This window comes from Drosophila elegans, unplaced genomic scaffold (assembly GCF_018152505.1).
Source record: "Drosophila elegans isolate 14027-0461.03 unplaced genomic scaffold, ASM1815250v1 contig_476, whole genome shotgun sequence".
Lineage (NCBI taxonomy): Eukaryota > Metazoa > Arthropoda > Insecta > Diptera > Drosophilidae > Drosophila > Drosophila elegans.
The window spans coordinates 11,540,966-11,562,734 of record NW_024545863.1 but is presented as its reverse complement, the minus strand read 5'-3'; the positions used below and the strand labels follow the sequence as shown (position 1 = coordinate 11,562,734).

Sequence of the window (21,769 nt, the reverse complement as noted above, 5' to 3'; positions counted from 1 at the left end):
TACTAGGTATTAAGATAACTTTTATAAGAACAATCATGAAATGACTATTGAAATGATTGTACGGTAACTTAACAGTAAAAATTATAGTACAAAACTAACTCAAAAATCCTTGAGGAAATCCTGAAACAAACTGGAGACTTACCTAAATTGTGATCGCCTGGATGCACACGAGCCTGATCGGGAGCGCGCTGTTGGTGGTGGCTGCTGTGGCTGGGCGAAGTCCACGACTGCGGACCCTGGGGCGAAAGCGAGCGGTTCGAATTCATTTGGTCCATAGCCGCTGCCGAGTGGTGTTGCCGTTCCGCCGCCGCCGCCGAGCATTCCGCTTCCTCCTGGGAGGTTGGCGAGTCCGCTGCATAGTTCTTCGTCTGATAGATCTCCACCTGGGCTGCTGTGACCTAAAATGGTGTGTTAAGTAGTTTTTGGCTAGGTTGAGTCACATGTCTCAACAAAAACTCACTTGAGAACGCATGTGGTCGATAGGATTGTCGCGTCGGCGATCCAAGGTATCCGCTGCCTTCTTCGTCAGAGAAGGGGTCATCGAGTCGTTGCATTGATTGCGATAGTCCCATGCCGCTGCAGCGTGCAATCAAATGGCAATGGTAAAATTATAACCAAAATCAGTACAAATCATAGAGCATACACTATCAAAACACAATAACTCGACTCGACTAGGCATTATTCATTCATCATCTGCTAGCAAATTAAGCTCGAAATCAAAAATCAAATCAAGACGAACCAAATGATATCGAATCGAATATATATATATATATATATATATATATATATATATATTCATCAAAAACGAGTAACAAAATAAATACAAACCAGTGTCAATTGGGAGTAGGGGATTGGCTGAAATGCTGGAATTCACATACGTATGCGATTGACTTCGGCTACTAGCATTCAGTGGCCCTTGCCGGAATGACTGAGACCTGCAGCAAAAGAAAAGACAAGAGGATACCACGTTTTATATTTTCACATGCTCAGTTTTTGATTTTTCTGTTTTTTTTTTTTTATTTATTTTTTTAAGTTTTAGCATTTCTTGTTTGGTTTTTGTTTAACGTTTGCTTTAGGGCTTAGTTTAGTTTGAGAGTATCGTTTATTTAGCACAGTTTGTTTGAAAAGTTTTAGTTTTATTTTCGAGTTGGGAGCTTTGCTTAACTTAGTGAAGACATTTCAGTTTAAATTAAAACAAACAAAAGTTATAACTGAGGAGTTTTAACAGTTAGTTAGTAAGCAACTATAAATGATATATTATAACACAACAAATATCTGTTATCATAGGTAACTAAGGGGCTCGGATCTATCGATTCTACTTAAACAACAAAATTTGTTAAGTTAGTTAGAATAATCTCACTGATTTAGCCAAAGATTTATCCTAATTATGTACAAGCATATACGGTTTAGTTCTTGCACAATGTGATGTCCGCAAACGTCTTTTTAATTCCATTGGTATTAACATTGATCAATTTCTAAGGTTAGGTTAACGAGTATTTTAGAAGTAACCAACTAAATCACTACACATTTAGTGGGAGCAAGGGAGAAGGGCTTACCAACTACTTTATTATTGAGGTACAGTCTAGGCAAAACACACACAAAAACGTACGACAATAGGGGCTTCGGGGGAATTACCATAAGGTGATTATTTAAAAAGAAAACTTGTATGTGAAAGCCAAACTAGGGATGAGGTTTTTCCCTTATCGATGATTTGCAATGATTTAAATATTTGTGAGACTTAGAGTCGGAAAGGGAGTGGATTGGATGAATGGTAAATAAAACAGAAATGAATTCAGCTTTGAAATATCGTACACATAAAGAGTTTGCCAATTCGGATGTAATTTGGTTCACTAAATCAATGACTATCTACATTTATTTAAGAATTTAACTGAATTACAAACAATACGCACGCACTTTGACAAATTGATACACACCCAGTCAATGGGTAGTGAATTAAATTAAGAATGGAAATTTAAATGTTAATACAAAACAATAACAAATAAATATCAATGGTGATAGTAATTGAAATGCTTGTCGTTCTTTGCTGTACATTTGACTAGATTTGGGTTTTTGTTTTTGGGGTTTACTTTAATTTTTTATTGAACTATTTTTAGTTTTTGTGCTATTTTTAGTTGTTGCTGTTACTGTTTTTGTACCAATTGGTTTTTAAATCCTCTTCTCTTTTCTAAGGCGCATCATATTGACCTTGTTATGTTTTTGCATGTTGTGTTTTTTTTTGTTGGGATTTTGGTTTCGGTTGGTTGGGTAGTTAATAGAAAGGAATTCATTCGTAAATAAAAAAAACAAAAACCACAAAATTTGAGTGTTTTTAAAGTGTAAAGAAATAACGAACGAACGAGTCGAGTTAGATGAGAACGAAGACTTGATGATTTGGCAATGTAGGCTGATGAATATATTATTTGTATTTGCTTAAAAATATAAATATATATATATATGAATATAGAGATTATTTATATTTAATGCTCTTAAGAAAATTGTAAAGATATTTTAGAAGGAATCGGGATTGCTTAAGGAAAGATAAGCTGCAAAGCCAAAGCTTCATAAATTTTCTTTCTTAACAACAAAATTAGGTAAATGAAAATATTTAAATAAAAAATCAAGCCATTTTAGCCACAATAAGTTGGTTTTAAAAAAATAAACACGAGTATTGGTAAAAGCTGACATTAAGTCTGGGATTAAAAAGTAATGTCATCTCAGCGTAAACCGCCGCATACCTTTGGAAATTTTGACGCTTCACATAGTTCTCGCGGACAAACTCGATAATCTGCTTCTGCGTTTTTCCGCTATAGCTGCAATGAAATAACTATAAGTATATATTTTTTTAAGAAAGTTTAAGTAAGCAGAAGTACCGGAATGAACTGCCACGCGAGAGGACGCGGGTTTTGCGCCTAGGTGTGTTTTGAACAGTCGTGCAACGAAAGAATCCATGATTCTCTACACATTTCTTCCAAAAGTTTTTGCACTCGTTGCGGCCTTCGAAGAAGAACTCTACGGTGTCTTTGTAATAGCCCTTAAATAAAAAAAAATAAATAAATTCGCGTTTTCAATGGAGAGACTTTCAAAACTAAGGCTTACATAACCCTCGGGATGCAGTTTGACAAGAAAGCGCTTGCGCTTAAAGGAAATCTTGCGTATTTTAGCCCACGAAAATGTGTTGATGCGAGTTATGTTCTGGAAGACTGTGATGCCCATGTGGGCAACAGCTAGATTAAGTGGCACCCCCTCAACATCCTTTGCCGGATGCATTTTCATGCCGTAAAGCTCACACCTCCTTGCCGTCTCCAGAAGGTTAAGATCCGCCTCTGCTGGGGATTGGCCACTGATAAAGGATGAGTCGAAAATAATTATAAGTATTTCTAACTTCTGATTATTTCGATTTACGTACACATGCTTTTTGTGGTTCTCCATAATCTTGCGCTGCATGGTGGCATCCTGGTGAGGCACAAAGCGGTACGAGGACAGATACGTATGGTCGGGATAGTCTTCGGGCACAAAGTCGCCACAAGACGCCTGTACAACATAGCTGGCCATTAGAGCCGCCGTATTGTCATTGCACTGCAAGCTGCCTGTGGCCAAATCCCGTTTGATTTGCAGGCAGAACAAGTACCTTAAGAACAAGAAAGTATTAATATAATTTTTTACATAGTGTCAAATGTATAGAAATATATTGCTCCTTTTATATCTTACCTGGTATACTCCTCTTCCAACTGCGCTGGATCGGGTGTATAGAACTTGATGCAGAAGCGCAGCACTGGATCGATGAGTGAGAGACCGACTTGGCGATTCATCGGCTTCTCCAGGTCTAGCCAGTATTTGGTATGTGTGGACACCTCCTGGTATTCTAAGCCAAAGTAATCGGCCTCGAGTAAGTTTAGCTGGCGACAAACTTGTTCAAACAGCACACGTCCTAGGGCTTTAGCCTGCAAAATGAATAACATAAAGGTATTTCAATTCATTTAAAAATTATAGATCGTAATGTGTTTGTTGAAGTGTGAAAAAGTGTACATATGTTTAGTAGATCTAGTAATTTTTGTCTAACCGTCTCTTATATACAGTGAACAAAACGCCATAGAGTATTTTGACAATTTATACCATTTTTGGCTATTTACTTAACTCAGCTACACAACCACACGAGCTAAGAAAAGTCTGAGTATTGCTCCTTATCCTTTAAACTTTCAGATTCTAAATATTTAATGATAGACTTAGGTTAAAAGGAATTTAAAAGGCAATTTTTTTTTGTATTTACGGATCAGTGGAGGGGAAAAAAAAGTGCACGACTTATTAGGGAAATATTTAACGAAAGACGATTTGCGTTGGCGACTGAATTGGTGAGTTCCTTAAGAAAGCTTGCAAGTGTTCTTTAGATGCCCGAACTCGTTGAGCTCGTTAAAATCTAATCTAGCATGCAGTTTGAGGCTCATCCAGATGACGCCATGGTAGGCGTTGCGTCTGATTGCATTTAAATAAATTTCAATTGGGTTGACGGCTGCAATTGGGTTAAAAAAAATGTTTAGTCGCTTTGGCAATGAACAAACACCGGAGAGCAAATCGAGCAAGTGTTTGGATATTAAAATTATTTTTATTTGAAAGTTGATGTAGTGTTTAAAAATAAATTAAAATAAAATACTATAAATCCAGCATAAATTTTAAAACAAAGGAGAAAAAAGATTAATTTAGTGTTTTTTTATTTTTTTTTAATACTCCAAGATATTTTCATGGTTAGAATTAGAATTACGGTTTTAATTTTATTTAAATCGCACGAAACAACCAAAAAAAAAAAATAAAGAAAACAACAATTATAACTTCGCTGGATCGAATAATTCATCAGTAGCTTAACATAGCTTCACTGATTTATAGGAAAACAAATCGAAATATAGTTGTTATAAGGAATATATAATTTTAGCAATAGCTGCAATTTCATTTTTTATTTATTTTTTTCGTATGTTCGTGCTATCTAAAACCCGATTTTTTTCTGGTTTGACATTTATTTTAAAATTGGTTAGCTGATTAAGGGTTTTCTAAGGGGTATACGACTTTACCATTCCTTTCTGTTTGGATTTAAAATCGTTTTCTATAATGATATCATCATCATAAGTCACTCCCAAATTGATTCTTTGAAGGATTATGTCTTTTACGCATTTACTTTATTGATTTAATCCACATTCAAAATAGCCACACAAATATTAATGGCTAAGCGATTAAGCTCCGTGCACATATATTTGCCACACCTATTAGGAATTCAATTTCAATTTGTTAATCCCGACAGGCCATGTGTGGGACTACTGGAATATATTAATTTGGAACCAAGAAGCAGTCCCTTGCAGATGTTTTGGCGATGGTAAATAAAGGGATTTGACTAGCGCCGCCAACCAATCAGGCAAAGTGCTTTATCAGTTTGATTCCGCTGCCAGATCCATAAAAGCGGGTAACAATCTATCACAGTGTGAAATGTTTTGCAGGCGTGCCAACATTATATTAAACCGTCTCAGCCCCTTGTGTGTGTTATTTAAATATTTTATGTTACAAATTGTATGTAAGCCCTGATCTAAAACGCAACAAATTCGTTGGCTGACATCCAAATAGCTTTTTGCGGTTTTTTAGCGTATAAATTGAATGGAACTGGGCGTGGCAGGTCAGCATATAAAATAAAGATAAACCTATAAAGCGAAAAAAAATTGGTCGTATCAATATCAGAAAAAAAACAATAAAAAACCTCATAAACATAACGAATAACCAAATAAAAAAAAAGCACTATAAAATATAAGTTTATTATGATAAAGGCTTATACATTTTTTAGATAAGTTTTTTTGATAACTCAACCTTGACCTGTCAAAACCAGTAATATAAAGTGAGTAATTTGAATTCTTGGTTTAAGATATTTTCATTTATGAATTTTTCTTTACTAGCTGATTTATCACAACATATGAGTGAATAAGCATTTATGAGAGGTATCTCGTTTGCGCTAATTTATTTAGTTTTAGAATATATATAGTGTTAAATAAAATTATTTTTATATATTATGATATATATATATTAAATTTTGAATTAAGGAAACACAAGCAGACCAGGCTAAAATGAATTCCACAATTAGCAGCAATTTTAGCACGTTTCCCCACGTCCCTTAATGCAATTTAGAGGCCCAAGAGTGGTAAAACAACACGAACAGAAAAACTTTTTGCCAACTAAAATGTTTTTTGCTTTGTTTTTGAAACCATTCCTGTCCCCATTGCAGGATATTTTAATTAATTTGGCAAACAAGAGCAGGATGAGAAAGTCGAGATGAATGTGTGCCAAAGCTCTTCAGAGAGTCGCATGCACTTTCCTCCTGCGCCCGAGACCGCAGCTTCATTGTTTTCCGTTTTTCAGCCTGGAACCACAATGAGGCTACAGCCACGCCCAAGCTCTGACATATTCCTGGCCCAAACATACTGGCTCATACGCATATATGTATATGCTGGCCATTCATTGAAAGCAACTTGCTCCCTCAGAGCCAATTATCTTTTCAGGCCAATTTTAGGATCATCTCCAAATACAAAACAAACCAATTAACTTTGGCGACTTCTGCAGGCACCGAGAACGGAAATGGCAAAACGACAGGAAGCTTTTAAATGCAAGCAACCCTTTCCAACAACCAATACCAAACAATACACCTACATATATATAGGTAGATGCGAAAAGTTGGCCCACAATTGTCGGTTGTTCGATTTGTCGCCATCGAGAGACAGAATGTCCCGCTTCTGCAGGTTTAGAAATAGCATGAAATCAACCTGCAGCTAGGTGCCACATATACACTTGGAAAAATAAAAAAGGAAACCATAATTTTTTCTAGTCAAAAAATTTTAACACGCAACTGACGATCCGATAAGAACACATACATTTTTCTGCTTAAATGTTATTCCATGTAATTAATTGAAACAATAAATATTTGTAATTTAAGTATAAATAAATTTGCTGTTCTCTCTAAAGTTTGGATAGAAATGTCAAATTCACAACATTTTTCAACATTTTATTTTTTTCGTTGTGCAAACTTATATATAACTAGGTATAGCCCATAAACTCTGGTATTTGTTTTTGATTTGCCTTTAACTTATGTAGAAGAAAAGATATGCGCACTATAATAAATAATTAGAAGTTTAAGAAAGGTGATTTTAACAATTGAAAGCAATTATTGTTTTGTATTCTTTTAAGAAAACAAAAGTTATGCTTCAATTTTGATTTAAATATTAAAAATGTAATTTCTTAACTATTTTAATAATTTTAAATTTCTAGGGAACTGGAAACTATGCTTAGAAAAGCCAAATTTATTATAACCAAATGCGACCTGCACAAAGCCCTTTTGTAAATTTCCTCAGAAATATGTATTCACTTTTTCTATAAAACAAATTTAAGTTTCCAGTGTAAGAGAATCTGTGGCATTTGGAACCGGGCGGTGGAAAATGTGGTTAAGGAGGGCGTTACCTCTCATCTCGTTCCACTTGTATTGTCCTCGTCTATCGAACGGCCTCAGCTAACCCCATTGATCTACACACACATACACATATGTAGGCGCAAAATCTATGGGTTGGCCTCGACTGCCAACTAAGCCAAACTTTGCCAAAAAAAAAGTTGTGAATTTCACAAAAGAGAGTTTAATAACTCATGTTACCAAGAAAATAAGTTGGACAAAAAGTTAACGTCTTTTATAAAAGTTAAAGATGAGGAAAGAATAATTTTAACCTAATGGAATTGTGGCTTATCTTAAAAATGAAATTATTCATTGCAAACAATATTTTTAAGTTTGTATACTTTGGATGTTGTTTAGTTGTCAAACTTAATATATACATGACATATATTTATTTGTTCCGAACTGTCTTTGACATAATAGCTAAAAGTACCGCCAAATATAATTCAAAAAGAATACATTTTTATACAAACTTTTCAGAAATATGTGTTCGACTTGTACAACCTTTAGAATCCATAAATACCTATTGCTTGCGTCACAGCTTTATACAGTTTTGTACGAGCTTTCATTACTTTGTATTATCAGCAAAACTCGTTCACCCCACCAAGATAAGCTATATAATATTGTTTGCACCCATGAGGGAAAGATATGCAGAGCCTATATTTTGGGTACAAAGAAAACGCATTTATAAAACACAAGAAAGTGGTTTTGTTGGTCAAAAGCTGTTCACGTGCTGCAATCGCATCCTCAGTTACCTCATTTACATTCAAAACCATATTGCCGTTTACAAGCCACAAAACCCATTAGAAGCCTTGATTAATAATGCAGTTGACCGAACATGCAACGTTATTCGTTTCTAGTTAAGGAGCCAACACACAAACATAAAACTGTCCTGCCAGTTGGTAAAACGAATCTAAAAGGGTTGGATTGCAGGCTCAAGGCTTGTATTTTTAAAAAAGCAACCATGTCTATATATAGAGTACATGTACGCTGTGCTCTATTAGAATTTATGAGCACAGCAAAATTTGCGACTTGATTGAATTTTTAATGCGCCAAGAGAGGAATGTAGCCATTTGATTTATTACAAGTCACTTCCATTTGAATTTAATATAGACTTTTATTAAGTCTTTGTTTGCTCTAATTTTATTATCATAACTCAATAAGTAACTCGACAAGTACAAGGGCAATCGAGCGCAGTTGGATAGTTCAAATATGTAAATTTCAAACTTATTTCAGATTATGTATTTAACAAAAAAATCATGTCTTTAAAGACTAAGATCAACAGTGCAAGTGGAAAATAAACTATTACAGTTCTTGCTTCTACCACGCTTTGGATAAAATGTTGAGTTCGCCACGGAAAAATGCAAAAAAAAAAAGAAATGTCAAGAGAAGAATCCAGATAGCGAGTGCCTGAAACTCACACACAAAAAGTTTTTGGTAGAACACTTTGCAACATTTACCGAGCTGGGGCATTGCCTCAAGTATAACGTTTCACGAAAAGGTTAGGCCAAAAGCCCAACAAGGGCTGTGAGCATACACGTTGGCTGCGCTGTAACCAGCTCTAACCCGAAACCAACAGTCCACGACCACATCCCCCAGTCACTCCACCTGCCCCAACAGAAAACCACCCAAACAATGGCAACCATTTTGATGTTGCCCTGAAACATTTCCACTTCTCGGTGGCTCTCTTGTACGCCAGTTGAAGCCTTTGGAATGCGTCTACCGTTTAGGGGGGACACTGGGGTTACACTCGAAAACAAAAAATCAAGTTTGTTAGTTTAGTAAAAATACTTTTTTTAGGTAGCTTCAGTTAGGACAGAAAATTGTATATGCATTTATTTTGTAATAAATTAATGCAGTAATCCTTTTTCCCCCTTTCTTTCACAACCATCTTTTGTGAAGTGTGTTTTTCGCAAATCATAAAAAATTGTTAGTAAAAATAATTATTTTTTTATAATTTTGATTGTTTTCATCGGTATCTAGGTGATTTTAAATTGCAGGGACCTATTTTGACCTAAATGTATTATCTTTTACGGTTTGTTTTAGCGTTGATCTTCTTGGGCGGAATACATTAGATGTTTAATTTGTGTACAAAATATTTTTTTTAGTGTACATGTTTGGGCGTGGCCACTTGAACTACGAAACAAAACTGTCTAAGCCTTTCACTAGGCCGAGCTAATGGAGCCAGGAAGTGGCGCAAGGAACAACAGCAACATGAACAAACTGCGCCAACTACCACAAAATCCATTAACCAACATAAAGTGCCTGACAACTGGGCAAAGAGGAAAACGAATAAAAGCAAAAAGTTTTGGGGAAATTCCGTTTGCATTAATGCGATTTGTGGTCAACAATCGGCATGTGCACTACAGACGTTGATGCACTATGATTAGTACAAACAAATGGGCCTTACGATACCAACAAAAGCTTATTACCAGCGGAGACCTATTTCCCTCGGCGCATAAAAACGAGATCACGAGAGGTAAAAGAAAAGGGACTGTAGAAGAACGGACAGACCAATTCAAAATATATACCAAACTAAAAAACCAACTAATAATACTAATCACGTGTTCAGTAAAAAGTCAGTAGTATAAATAATATGATAGAGTTGATTATAGTCATTACATAATACTCTAAATGGTTCATGCATATCATAGTTTGATTTACAATATTTCAAAATAAGAGGAATATTGAAGTAAATAAGGTCTTTGTGACATACAGATCAACGAATTCCTTTGACCACCTTTTTATAAATATAAGCACCTGTCTTTATTCACCATGGATGAAATGTAGTCAGAAAATTAAATTTTTGGGTCCAGAAGGACGACAAGGTCTTGTGAACTCACAACCACCAAATATATACGTGGCATACTGTGGATTGGCCCGATAGAATGCCATTATTTTGCATTTGCATTAGCGCTAGTTAAGTTCAATAGATTTGAATGGCGTCAAAATCCGTTTGTAAGTCTGAACTGCGGAAAATATCGCTATATTGCAGGCATAACTTAACGTCATCTGCGTACATAAGGACGCGCGACTTTGTCAGCACTAAAGGGCGAACATTAATAAAAAATGTAAAGAGAAGTGGTCCAAGGTGGGTTGCATGTGGCACTCCTGAAGTAACTTGGATCAGCTTGGAGACTGAGCTTTTAAAAAGAACTCTGTGTGAAATCTATGTAACCCTAATAAGTCTAACTTCCTTACAAGAAGCGGATGATTTACGGAATCAGTTACCTTGCTAAAATCAGTGTGCACTACGTCAGTCTGTAGGTTATTTCTAAAGTCATTTATAACAAACGAAACATCTATTAAAAACGTGAAACACTGGTAAAACCGAGCGCCTCAACAATTAAATTCCCGGTACTTGATATACTATTTTCACCATACATTTATTATTACAAACTTACAATCTGAACTTTAGAGAATTTAAAAACTAAGCGCTACGTTGATATAAATATATAAGGCGCAAAAATTTTTTAGTAAAAAAAGGTTTTACCGTTTTATTTGATTATGTTGATCAATAACCTCTGCTGGAAATTGGGAAAAACTCATCAAGTTAAAAAATCAACTTTGGGAACCCAAAAATACTTTATAGTCAATTACAAAATACAGTTGATCTTTTTAAAAAATGTAGGCTAAGCTTAAATTAACAAACATGTATCTGAAATATAATAAAACAACCATACTTTAACCACATGCAATTACATTGAGTACCAAGAAGAATATCTTCTTGAAAAATGTATGTTAAGTAGTTGAAGGGACCACATAAAGTGTGGAGTGTCGGCCGAATTGTGGATCAGAGAACGGATGTACTGCATCTGCAGCCATCCTCTGCACACTTTTCCTGTAGATTTCGACTTGTTTGCCACGGGAAAAACAGCGAAAGAATTTCTCGTTTTCTGGCCCCGTGCCAAACAAACCGGGTGCAACGCCCACCGAAAACCTAGGGCCTTTTGTAGCATAAATCCCAGCGTCCTCCCTTTTTCATTCATTTTTCTGGCTGTTTTCCAGTCCACATTTAATTAAAAGTAGCTCCTCTCATATATTTTACCTATTTGCACTTTAAATTGTTTGTCACGGGACATTGCTGCACATTCATAAAGTTCGTATAGAGATGCCTTTATGCAATTCTCGTTTAACGAATTACTTCCGTTTCGACAGGTGCTTCCTGAGATATAATTTTTAAGTGAAGCAGGGATTGAAATTTAATTTTACATTTACTTCAGGTGTTTAGCTCTCTGCCAATTATGTGCAATTTTTAAACGTAGACTAAATTTAAATTTACTTGGAATTAAAAATTAATAAAAATATTATTATACTGATTTTAATTTTATTTAAACAAGAGATATATCTAGTTTGAATCGACTGACAATCTTTATTATGAAAATATATGTATGTACATAAAAGAGGAAAATAATCAAAAATCTTCATTTAGAAATTATTTTTATCATTGTGCAAAGTTGATCCTTCCTCAAATTTAGTTTTTTATATCTTTAATTTGTGCTTCTTCTTAGATGTTTAATTTTCTACATTGAAATCTATTAAATTCTGTTAAAATCTCACCTGCACTTGAAACATGGTGATTGAATCGTCCAGCATCTGGATGCGAACGGTCAGCTTCTTCCCTCCGCGATGCCGGGGAGTTGAAGGTGTTCCATCCACGCCTGAGGGAGTGCTGAGGGAGTGCGTCATGCGGCCTCCGGGTAAACCACCTCCCGCCGGATGACCTCCACCTCCACCACCACCCCCGCCCGTCGCCAGATCGTAGTGTCGTCCGCCTCCTCCGCCGCCAGCGGATCGAGAGGCTGTGCCCATGTCGGCCAAGGACATTTTGTAGACGAGAATTTTGGTTACCGCTGGGTTGGAACTAGTTGAGGATGTGGCATAGAACGAGCCGGATTGATTGCCAGATTCTGTCTTGTGGCACTGTTGTCTTCGTTGAGGTTTGTGTTAAATGCTTTAACTTGGAATGGTACTGGGATCGATTCGTGTGTCTTCTTGAATTGAATTCTGGCTCAGCTGGCTCTGTTTATTTTGTTTATTGTCTATGCGAGTGCTAATTCAATTTCAATTCGTTGCCAGAAAAGAACAATAACGAAAAATTGGAAGCCGCAACTCCACACACGCTCGTACACACATATGTTTCACATTTGCCTCGATTTCCTCTCGCTTCTAATCGTTCCTCTTGAGTTCCTTAGTCCAATCTTGAACGCTTCTGGCATATTTTATTATGGTTAAACTGAATTTATTCGTTCGCGTTTGAATTGTTCTAGGCGCATTAACATTTCAAACACGCATGTGTGGCACTCGGATTCCTCATCTTAGTTCCTCTGGGTTTGGCATCGTTTTCCTAAAAGATTGGAAGCAGAACATCATGTTAGTCATAATCATAAGCGATTACAAAATATTGTGTGGGAAATAATAAAGATGCCCTAAATAGAACAATGGATGGATACTTAAGTATCTGTTGAAGGTACAACTAACTTTGCCTTAATGTTAATTTAAACTCTCGTAATTTAAAACTCACTAAGCAATTAAAGCTTCTAACAACTATATTTTGAACTTTGACGCTAAAGGTTATTTCATGTTCATGACAATCTTAGAAATGTATATATATATCTCCAGAATAACGTGGGCAACAGCATATAATTCGTTCAGGAAAAATAATCATTAGACTGTTCCCAAAACCATTTCTCAGACTTAAAATAATAAAAGACACGACCAAAGTAGGCGGCCATTTCAATTTTCCTCTCAATGAAAGATTAAAAGTATATAACTCTATAGCAATAACAAAAACAAACGACCGACTAAAAATTATTTAAAGCATTAAAAACTCATAAAAAACAAAAAACCGATGGAGTCTAATGTTGGAAATAGGAGGAAATAACTAAGTCACCTGTGAAAATAAATAAGCTTATCAAAAGCGACCCACGGGGCATAAACAAGAGAAATGTTTTCGGGTGGAGAGGCGGCAAATCAAATGGGACTACTTTTTTTGCTTCTCGTTTCTCGTGTGCCGCTTGTCTAGGCCGATCAAGTTTGACGGGCCCCGAAAAGCCTACCCACGTGGACAACCCACGTTCCAAAAGAAACACAAAAAGAGTATAACTCCAAAGCTTGAAGTCATCGCCAACCTACATAAAAAAAATATACATATGTATGTAGATAGAGCGGGAAAGAAGTTTGGCGCCAATTATGCTGTGGGCAGGCCATTGAAGATAGGCTGGAAAAATAATATATAATGTGGAAAAATGATGAAGAAACTGCCGTTTGCCAAGAAGCATTTATTTATGTCTTGACTCGTAAATTTAAATGCGAACGTGGCCGGCTGGCTGTCAATTTGCAAGATACAGGATGCCAGCCCCATCCATAAGGTTGAATGGGGCGTGAAATGTGTGAATTTACGATGCGATACGAGTCCCTTCCATGAATATAGTCAGGTTGAAGGAGACACTATAAAGCATGTGTTGGCGTGATAACCAAACCCGCAAGCGTTCAATGAACCTCGTACTTTTCGGACAGCCATTCATGGGGGATAGGGTCTACTGCTTCTGTGATAACGAAACTCTATCTGGAAGAAGGCAAGAACCTCAAGCTCATATACATATGCATATAAGGATGTGTATATTATGTCTATTGGACTTGAAGTAGCTCTATAGTTTGGTTTCTCAGAACACATAAGTCACGTTTTGTCATAAACAATACATTGATTTGCTTCGTGTTCTGTTGCTAATTGTGGAATCATTACCTTGGTGCAAAATTAGACATTTTTAAAAGTTTTATTTGTTCGATTTAATATTAAAACATTTCATAATGATTTCATAACATGTTATTGTAAAATAAAAAAAAAATCGACGGCATTACTTGGGGAATTAAGAATTATGCACAATTTCAACAGGAATGGTATACTGACTTGTGTGGAGCAGCGATGTTTTATATTTATCTTAAAGATACCCTTACAATTTGTCCTGAATTCGACGAGGCATATGGTGATTCCTAAACATAACCCACTTAAAGCGGTCAGCACTCGGACGATCACACAATATTAATGATCTGCGGATCTCTTCGTTTTATGGAAGTTGTCCTGAAAGACAACTAGCTACTGCAAATCATAGAAGGAGGTTAAACTACCGCTAGATGAGACACGTTTGGCTTTGACCAAATCCGTTTGGCCACATAGCCACCTATTTGTGCCGTAACTACGGGGCCTTATTGGCTGCATACCTCTCTGCATTCTAGTGCTCAAATTGGCGAATGATGTGCCCCATCTGCAGTAAATCTGTCCGTCTTAATCACTGGCAGCCAAAGTTAGGCTGTGAAGAGTTTGTCGTTTGTCAAGTAAAGTTTAACAAGTTTCTAAGTACAGAAGATGGAAGTTGCTGTCTCCTGTTCGTGTTCCTTTCTCGCTTCCCCATATCTGTATCTATGTAATGCATTGTGCGAGTGTGTGTGACCCAAAAAGTTTTATGAGCTGGTAACCCATCAAAGTTTTATGACTTTTATATGCTGTTGAGTGACATAAATTCATGGTTTATTAATTAAGTTTCGTTTGCCATTTTAGGTGTTTTTGGAGAAGGTCGGGAGTAGGGCGTGGTTTCATGTTGAATATTTCAGAGAATCACTTATAGTATTCCAATGTACTAAATTTGTGATTAATCTTTCTTTAAAAACGCAAAATATAAAAAATTGTACTATTAGAAATTATTTTTATATACTCTTAATGGTTTAGTTTAGTTTTCATTTTGTGGTATTTGCGATATCACGCTTTTAAAAATGTAATTAATTGATTTCAATATAGTTAGTATTCAAGTGAACAAGGAATACAAGTCAAAAGAGGGAATCTTGAACTGTCGTAGGAAGTATGTAAGAATAATTAAACTTGTTTAGTAAGTTGTAGAAAATTCGATTTTCCACGTTTAAAAATGTATCTCGAGGAGTTCTTTTTTATGGTTTTAGTTGTTGGTAGCAATTTTCAATACCATAGACAGTTCTATTTAGCATGTTAAATACAATTTTCTTTTTAATTGGTCATCAATATCAACCCTTTCTTTCGAATTTATTTCATATTCTTCCATATTATTCACCATGTCAACTTTCAATTAAAGCAATCGCTATCTTTAACTCAATTGTATTGATCTATTTGGAATAAGAATACCAAAAATGTATCTCAATTAAAATGTATCTCCAGCATCTTTCATAATTCCCCTCCGAAGAAAAAGATGAATCATTTGGAGATTTCTTCGAAAAATAAAGCAGACAAATGAGGCAGAGGCCAAAGCCCGAAGAACAACAATTGCAGCTGGGTATTTGTATAGTGGCAACGAAAGAAAAATTAAAACTTCATCGAAAAAATCGTTTTTACTTCCCACATGGTACACGGTTTTCCATCTCCCTTGCACCTTGTGCCTTTATTTTTTACGTTTTACACTGAAGTTAAAAATAAAATGCACACACAGAATTGATGTGCGAGTGTGTGTGGGTATAAAAGGATGCACTCCGCTTGTCTGTCAGTCAGGCGGATTTCTGTGTAGTTGTTGCTACTGGCAGCAAGTCAGTGCGTTTCAAAGTCAACTCTTTTTAGGCGTCGGCCCAGCCTTTAGTGCAGTTCATTAAAATATTTATTTAAAGTCCCCCCTCCCCAACTCACGCATATCCAACAACCACAGCCGGTTGCTCTTTTATATGACTCGGCTCTTTGTTTATTTCACTGTATACAGCCTTTCTTTATGGCGCAAACACTTGGAGGCATGGGGCAACGGGAATAAGATATATACAGAGAGGGACATGTGTGTGGCAAATTTTTGCCTGTGCCAGCCCTTCGTCTGGTCTGGCTTTTCTACTCGTCAGCAGATTATATTCCTTAGAATCATCAGAATCGCTTAATTGCTATCTGCACTCAATGCACACGGGCACCCTATAGTTTGAATATTTTGAAGTGGTGGACTAGCGACACATAATTCTGTGTACTTTTACTCAGGAGCCTACTTAATAAGTTTTTCTTTCATCTATTATATCAGCCGCAAAAATCTATTGTCACAAGAAACGTCGTTACGCAAGCCTGAGACCAACAAATTGTTTGCTGATTTTCACCACTTTGAGCAGCAACAAAAATAAAAGGCAATAGAATCGTCGAATGGGATTGTATTTGTGTGGAAATCAATTAGTATTGTCAAAAGGTAGCTCGCAGATACCTCGATACACACAGATATGGTGGCATATGAATAAGACTCATGTACAGTATGGAGTGGAAAATAAAGCTCGTTGACAAACAAACTAAGTGACAGCTGGACAACACTTTGACTGAACAAACAAGTGGCTATATATATTGATTAGACAGCGAACCACCCCCAAGCCACCTCTCTTGCCCAGCGAACCACTAGCGGCAACAACTTGAACGGAATTTACATGGCAATTTGTTGAACAAAGCCCGATAAAGGCCATACATGTAGAGATTGTGAAAATCATGTGCATGGAAAAAGAAAAGATAAAAGGTGTTGGAAAAAGGGTATTAACTTGAAGCAGACCCCTTGACTTATATTTTATAGAGGACGAACTAGAAACAGTTTTAGGCAATTCCTTAAGTACTTATTATTAGTTTTAATCTAATATTAAACTAAAAGAATCAAACAATGCAAAGGAAAAAGTTATAGGCAATTATTTATCAAAAGGTCCAATATATACAATGATAACAAAAATGTCTAAGAAACGTAAGTATCGTGATCAGTGATGAAAGTTACTTTAATATAGGATATTTGGCTGTGCCTATCTGGAAGCCACTGTAGCGGTGGGTCAGCACACTAACTGTGTTTAATTTATATGCAGCACATGACAGCCAGTGACACCAGATACATTTTGATTTTTCAGGTTGCTCAAAACGGAAACGTATATGGTTTTATGCTTTGACCATAACCAGAAAACCTGCTAACGAGTGTAAATCACTGCCGAGACAACAAATTTCAATTAAACCACCGAAAAACAAAGGAGAACAAGGGTGAAAAGGGTATTAAACGATTTCCGACCACCCTCATTTTATTATATGTTTCCCCTTTTTCCCCAGCTTACGTAAAAAGGAAAAATAACACAGAAAGCTAACAAAGCGAATTGAGTTCGCAAATAAAATATGTATAGGCTGTGAGCATGGCTATATTGCATTGAAATTGGCTGGCAACTTAATTTAGCCGGGCCCATTGCGGCTGTCAACGGACTTGGTGTGTTGTATCTGTGTATCTCTGGGATACAACGACAGATAGTCCGACCAATGTCCACTGTTGACCCATTTCATCTGCACGATTAACTCGTTCTGTTTTAGTCAGCAAGCCAAGTCAAGTTTTGATACTACTTCGCCTTCTATTTTTCTCTTTGCTTCTATTTTGAACTCTGCATCCGTGTGGTGGTAAAACATATATAAAAAGAGGTACCGCATGCGAAACTTAAAACCAACGTCATTGGATTTAAATTTAAATATTTTTTAAAAGTTTTTACGCGAAAATGGACTTACGGAATTGCCATAAAATAATGTTTTATTAAACATTTAATTCATTGCTTTTGAACATTAAAATTAAACACGAAACTTAAGTACAAGACAATTTCATAGCGATTGCAATGTCACTTCCATTTCTTAGTAAAGATTGAAGACTATTTTGAAGTGTGTCATTATAAAAATGTTCGTAAACTTGTTTTGCCCACTGTAAGTTTCTATATACATATGGTTGAAAACTTTTTTACATTTTTTTACAGTTATACCCTTTAAAGCTTCAAGTACTGAGTATATCTACAGAACCTAGTTCACCACAAACTGTTATGATAAATATTTAAGCCGAGCCTTTGATTTTAAAGCCGAACGTCAAATAATGATGTCAGAAGGGCGGTTTGAGTTGCCAATAAATAAACGACCGGCTATGCTAAGAAACGGGTATTTTAAACGACTTCGGTTGCGTTCGCAGTCAAGTGAGCTGCCGTCGCTGGCTTATCTCTGCCGCTACCCCTCACCAACCAGCCAACTGATAAGGCATGTAAGCGATGTGTATAAATAGAATATACAGTCAAAACTCCTAACAAGCGAACAAGCACAACATCAAAAAGTTACTTTTTTAGTTTTTATATTCGGGACTTATACAGGGAGAACCCTTTTTAAACTAACTTCAAAAAGACTGCAATTTGATAGTTTATTTAAGTCAACAATAAAAAAATTAATTATAAGAGTGATGTTTGTGCGACAAAGGTTTCTCCTGTGCTCATCGTTTATCTATTTGATTTCTGGCTGTTGCAGTCGAGATAAAGATACGGGGACCGTTATGTGAACAGAGTAGCAATACTACTCGTTCCTCCTTATCATTAACCTTTTCAATTTTTCGATAAGTCGTTGTTTTTAGTTTCGGTTTTTTTGCGGAGTATTATTGCTGGCGAGTTTCGTCACTACGCAAATAGAGATACGAAGTACGGAATACGAAAATGTGCTGACCTCATGAAGCGATAAAAATTAAAAGTCAAGTAAAGCGAAAAATAACAACAAACTTGCCTTATAACAGAATTTCGAGAAAATCGAAAGGGAAATCTATTGAAAAATCAACATTCACACGCAGGACGAGACGAAAAGAGAGAGACAGTGCGAGTGCGGGTGGAAAGTGGGGGTTTTATGGGTGGCAAGTTAAACAAATGCAATGACCTGAATTTGGAGCGTTGTGTGCAAGGAAATGTGAAAAAGGGCGATAAGAAGATGCGAAACAAAAATCAAGGAAAACGAATTCAGTATAGCGATAAATACCAAGCTAATAAAATATAAGGCTTAACTTGGTGCTTTATTTTATTTCAAATATATTAGGACCAATAAATAATAATAAATTACTTGATGAAATATTGCAAACGAAATGCTTTGGACGAATATTTTTTTTAGATTTAACAATTCTCTAATATTAATATCCAAATCCAAAAACAGTTTTATTTGTTACTCATATTTATTCTGCAGAGTTGACTGTGGTTATTTTATAGATGGAAGATAGATCTGGTTTTCTTCACGAAAATAATTTGATTTCAGTTAAGCCTTTCAAGTGTGCTGCTTAGTATGTTAAGCAAATTTCTTTTTTAAATTAACTCGCTTAATTGTCTTAACGATGTTTCAAAAGGTGTCTTAAAAGAATACAGAATGAAAAAAAAGTAAAACCCTTTAAGGCAATCTGTCTGTCTGTTATTTCAAGACCGCGATGTTTATTTATATACTGTTAAGGTTAATAGAAAATATATACAATAATTTGAGAAAAAAATAAACACAAATGAAAAAAAAAAAAATAATAATAAATCACATTGTTAAAAATGTATTTGTTTCTGTCACTTCTTTAGCTATCGAGTAGAGTTAAGATTCCTTACTTATGCTAAAAAAATAACTTATTCAAAATTTTATAAACAGTGGTTGAAAATAACTAATTTTTTCGACTTAGCGAAAATATTTTAATGCCATGAATACTGGTAAAACGTAACAAATTTTTGTGTAAGCTGTTTCCTTTTCTTTGTATAAATATAAACAGAATACCAGCTTGTATAGTTTATTTAAAACTGTTTTTTGATAATTAAAAAGTACATTCACTTCTCACTGTGCACAGTGTTCAAATATTTGGAATAAAGACATGACAATTTGCAACAACAGAAACGATTCCAAGGTAGAATTTTCATTCACAACACTCCCCGCTTACTTAACCCTCTGGGTTCGCTCTTGTTTTAATGGCATGCATGCCCGCACTCAGAGTGTTAAAAAGGTAAACATGTGTTGCCAAAACACGGAGAACGAAGCCCCAACGAAAGTAACGGCACAAGGCGCGGCACCTGTTTACCGAAAAAGAAGAGAAAGAGGGGGACGGCCGAAAAACCCTGGCTCCCAAGTGTGAGCATGTATGCGTGAGCTGGGAGGCTGCGTGTCCTTGTGCCTGGCCCAACAACAATAATGGGAGAGGGCGCTCTAAAAGGGGGTGGGCGGGGGAGCAAAGTCTACACTTGCCTTCTCTCTCTGTCTCTCTGTCGTCCAGCTCAGCAGCGATGTAACGGTGTGCGTGCGCGGTTAAGGTGGTATGTGTGTGTGCTGGAATTTACGTGCTTATTGAATTTTCAGCGCAGAGAGTTGCGCAAAAAACAAAGAAAACCCGTTGAGTTTGTTGCTTTGAACAACAATTAAATTAAATTTAATTAGAACCGCGTCGGCAGGCTGAATTAGCTCAATTTCTAGGTGTTGTTTTTTGCCCAGCTGCGCCCTTTACACAGATGCAGATACACACTCACACACACAGACGGGCGTAAGCCGAGAATTTTTCAGTGCGAAAAAATTTACAACTTCGCTGTCGCGGCAAATCAGATCGAAAAATCAAGTGGATCGCGCACTTCTGCATTTAATCGGTTGGTTGGAGTAGCCCGCACAAGTCCCCTGATTTCCTATTAATTTTTTCACTGCATTCTAATCTGCCACAGTACGTGCAGTCCGTTCGCGCTGACTTCGGGAAAAAAACTCAGATACTCAGATACCCTTTGGCGCTACATTGGGGATATCGAATATTCTATCGACTATACCTGGCATATCGATATGACTTCGCTATCGACGTTGGTTCCCCTAGGTTAAGAACTTGGATGATATAGCCAATTTCCTAACCGAAACTGTAGTTCTTCCATTTCAATCAGAAATGGTAAAGTATAAACGGTTTTTAACAAAAATGTTAAGCTCAGATACTCGTTGTCGCTTCTATGACCATACCGAAAATTTGAATATGTGTTAATGGCATTTCGATTTGAATTTGGTATCGACGTTGTGATCCCCTGGTTGAGAACTTAGATAATACAACTGTGGAGCGAATCTCCGCTACCATCGGGGTAGCACTGAAAGAAATGTTTGCTTACATGAGTCCCAAAAATAATAATTATAAAAGGAAATATATATATATACATATATAAATATACATATTTAGTGAAGCTTAAAGACAGAGACAACTATATGGATACTGCTTGAAATTTGTTTGCTGCCTTAAAATTAAAGATTTTCAATTTTTACCTTTTACCTGAGTTTTTCAAAATTCAGAGAATATTTTTAACAATCTTTAGTCGCTGACGGGTTTTTAGGAAACATCACTTTTAAATTTATGCTTGAATTTGTTTGATTTTATTTTTCTTGGTAACTATTTAAAAATTGAATGTTTACTTTTTAGAGCGTACGCATTATTTGTTCTTAATCTTCTACATTTTATTTACTTTCTCGCCATCGCTCTTGCCTGTTTCACACACCTTTTTAATTATCTCTCTGTAGTCGGTATATAAGGCTTTATTTTCAAGTTGAAA

General features: G+C 36.1%; 1 protein-coding gene across 5 annotated transcripts in view; it reads right to left on the bottom strand.

Moving 5' to 3' along the window:
- The window catches only part of LOC108141048 (FERM, ARHGEF and pleckstrin domain-containing protein 1), a 38,516-nt gene extending 17,560 nt beyond the window's left edge, over window positions 1–20,956 (bottom strand). For 2 of the 5 annotated variants that reach the window (XM_017264190.1, XM_017264189.2), the window contains exons 1-9: window positions 20,726–20,954; window positions 12,023–12,809; window positions 3,709–3,941; window positions 3,407–3,628; window positions 3,097–3,340; window positions 2,871–3,031; window positions 2,736–2,810; window positions 461–576; window positions 143–398 (exon numbers count right to left, since the gene is read on the bottom strand). In XM_017264190.1, the coding sequence (XP_017119679.1) occupies window positions 143–398; window positions 461–576; window positions 2,736–2,810; window positions 2,871–3,031; window positions 3,097–3,340; window positions 3,407–3,628; window positions 3,709–3,941; window positions 12,023–12,289 (1,574 nt within the window). In that variant the 5' untranslated portion in view covers window positions 12,290–12,809; window positions 20,726–20,954. Of the gene's footprint in view, window positions 1–142; window positions 399–460; window positions 577–828; window positions 936–2,735; window positions 2,811–2,870; window positions 3,032–3,096; window positions 3,341–3,406; window positions 3,629–3,708; window positions 3,942–12,022; window positions 12,810–20,725 lie in introns of those variants that run through there. The other 3 variants (XM_017264187.2, XM_041709692.1, XM_017264188.2) reach the window with 3 other exon arrangements.
- Between the last annotated feature and the right edge of the window lie 813 nt (window positions 20,957–21,769).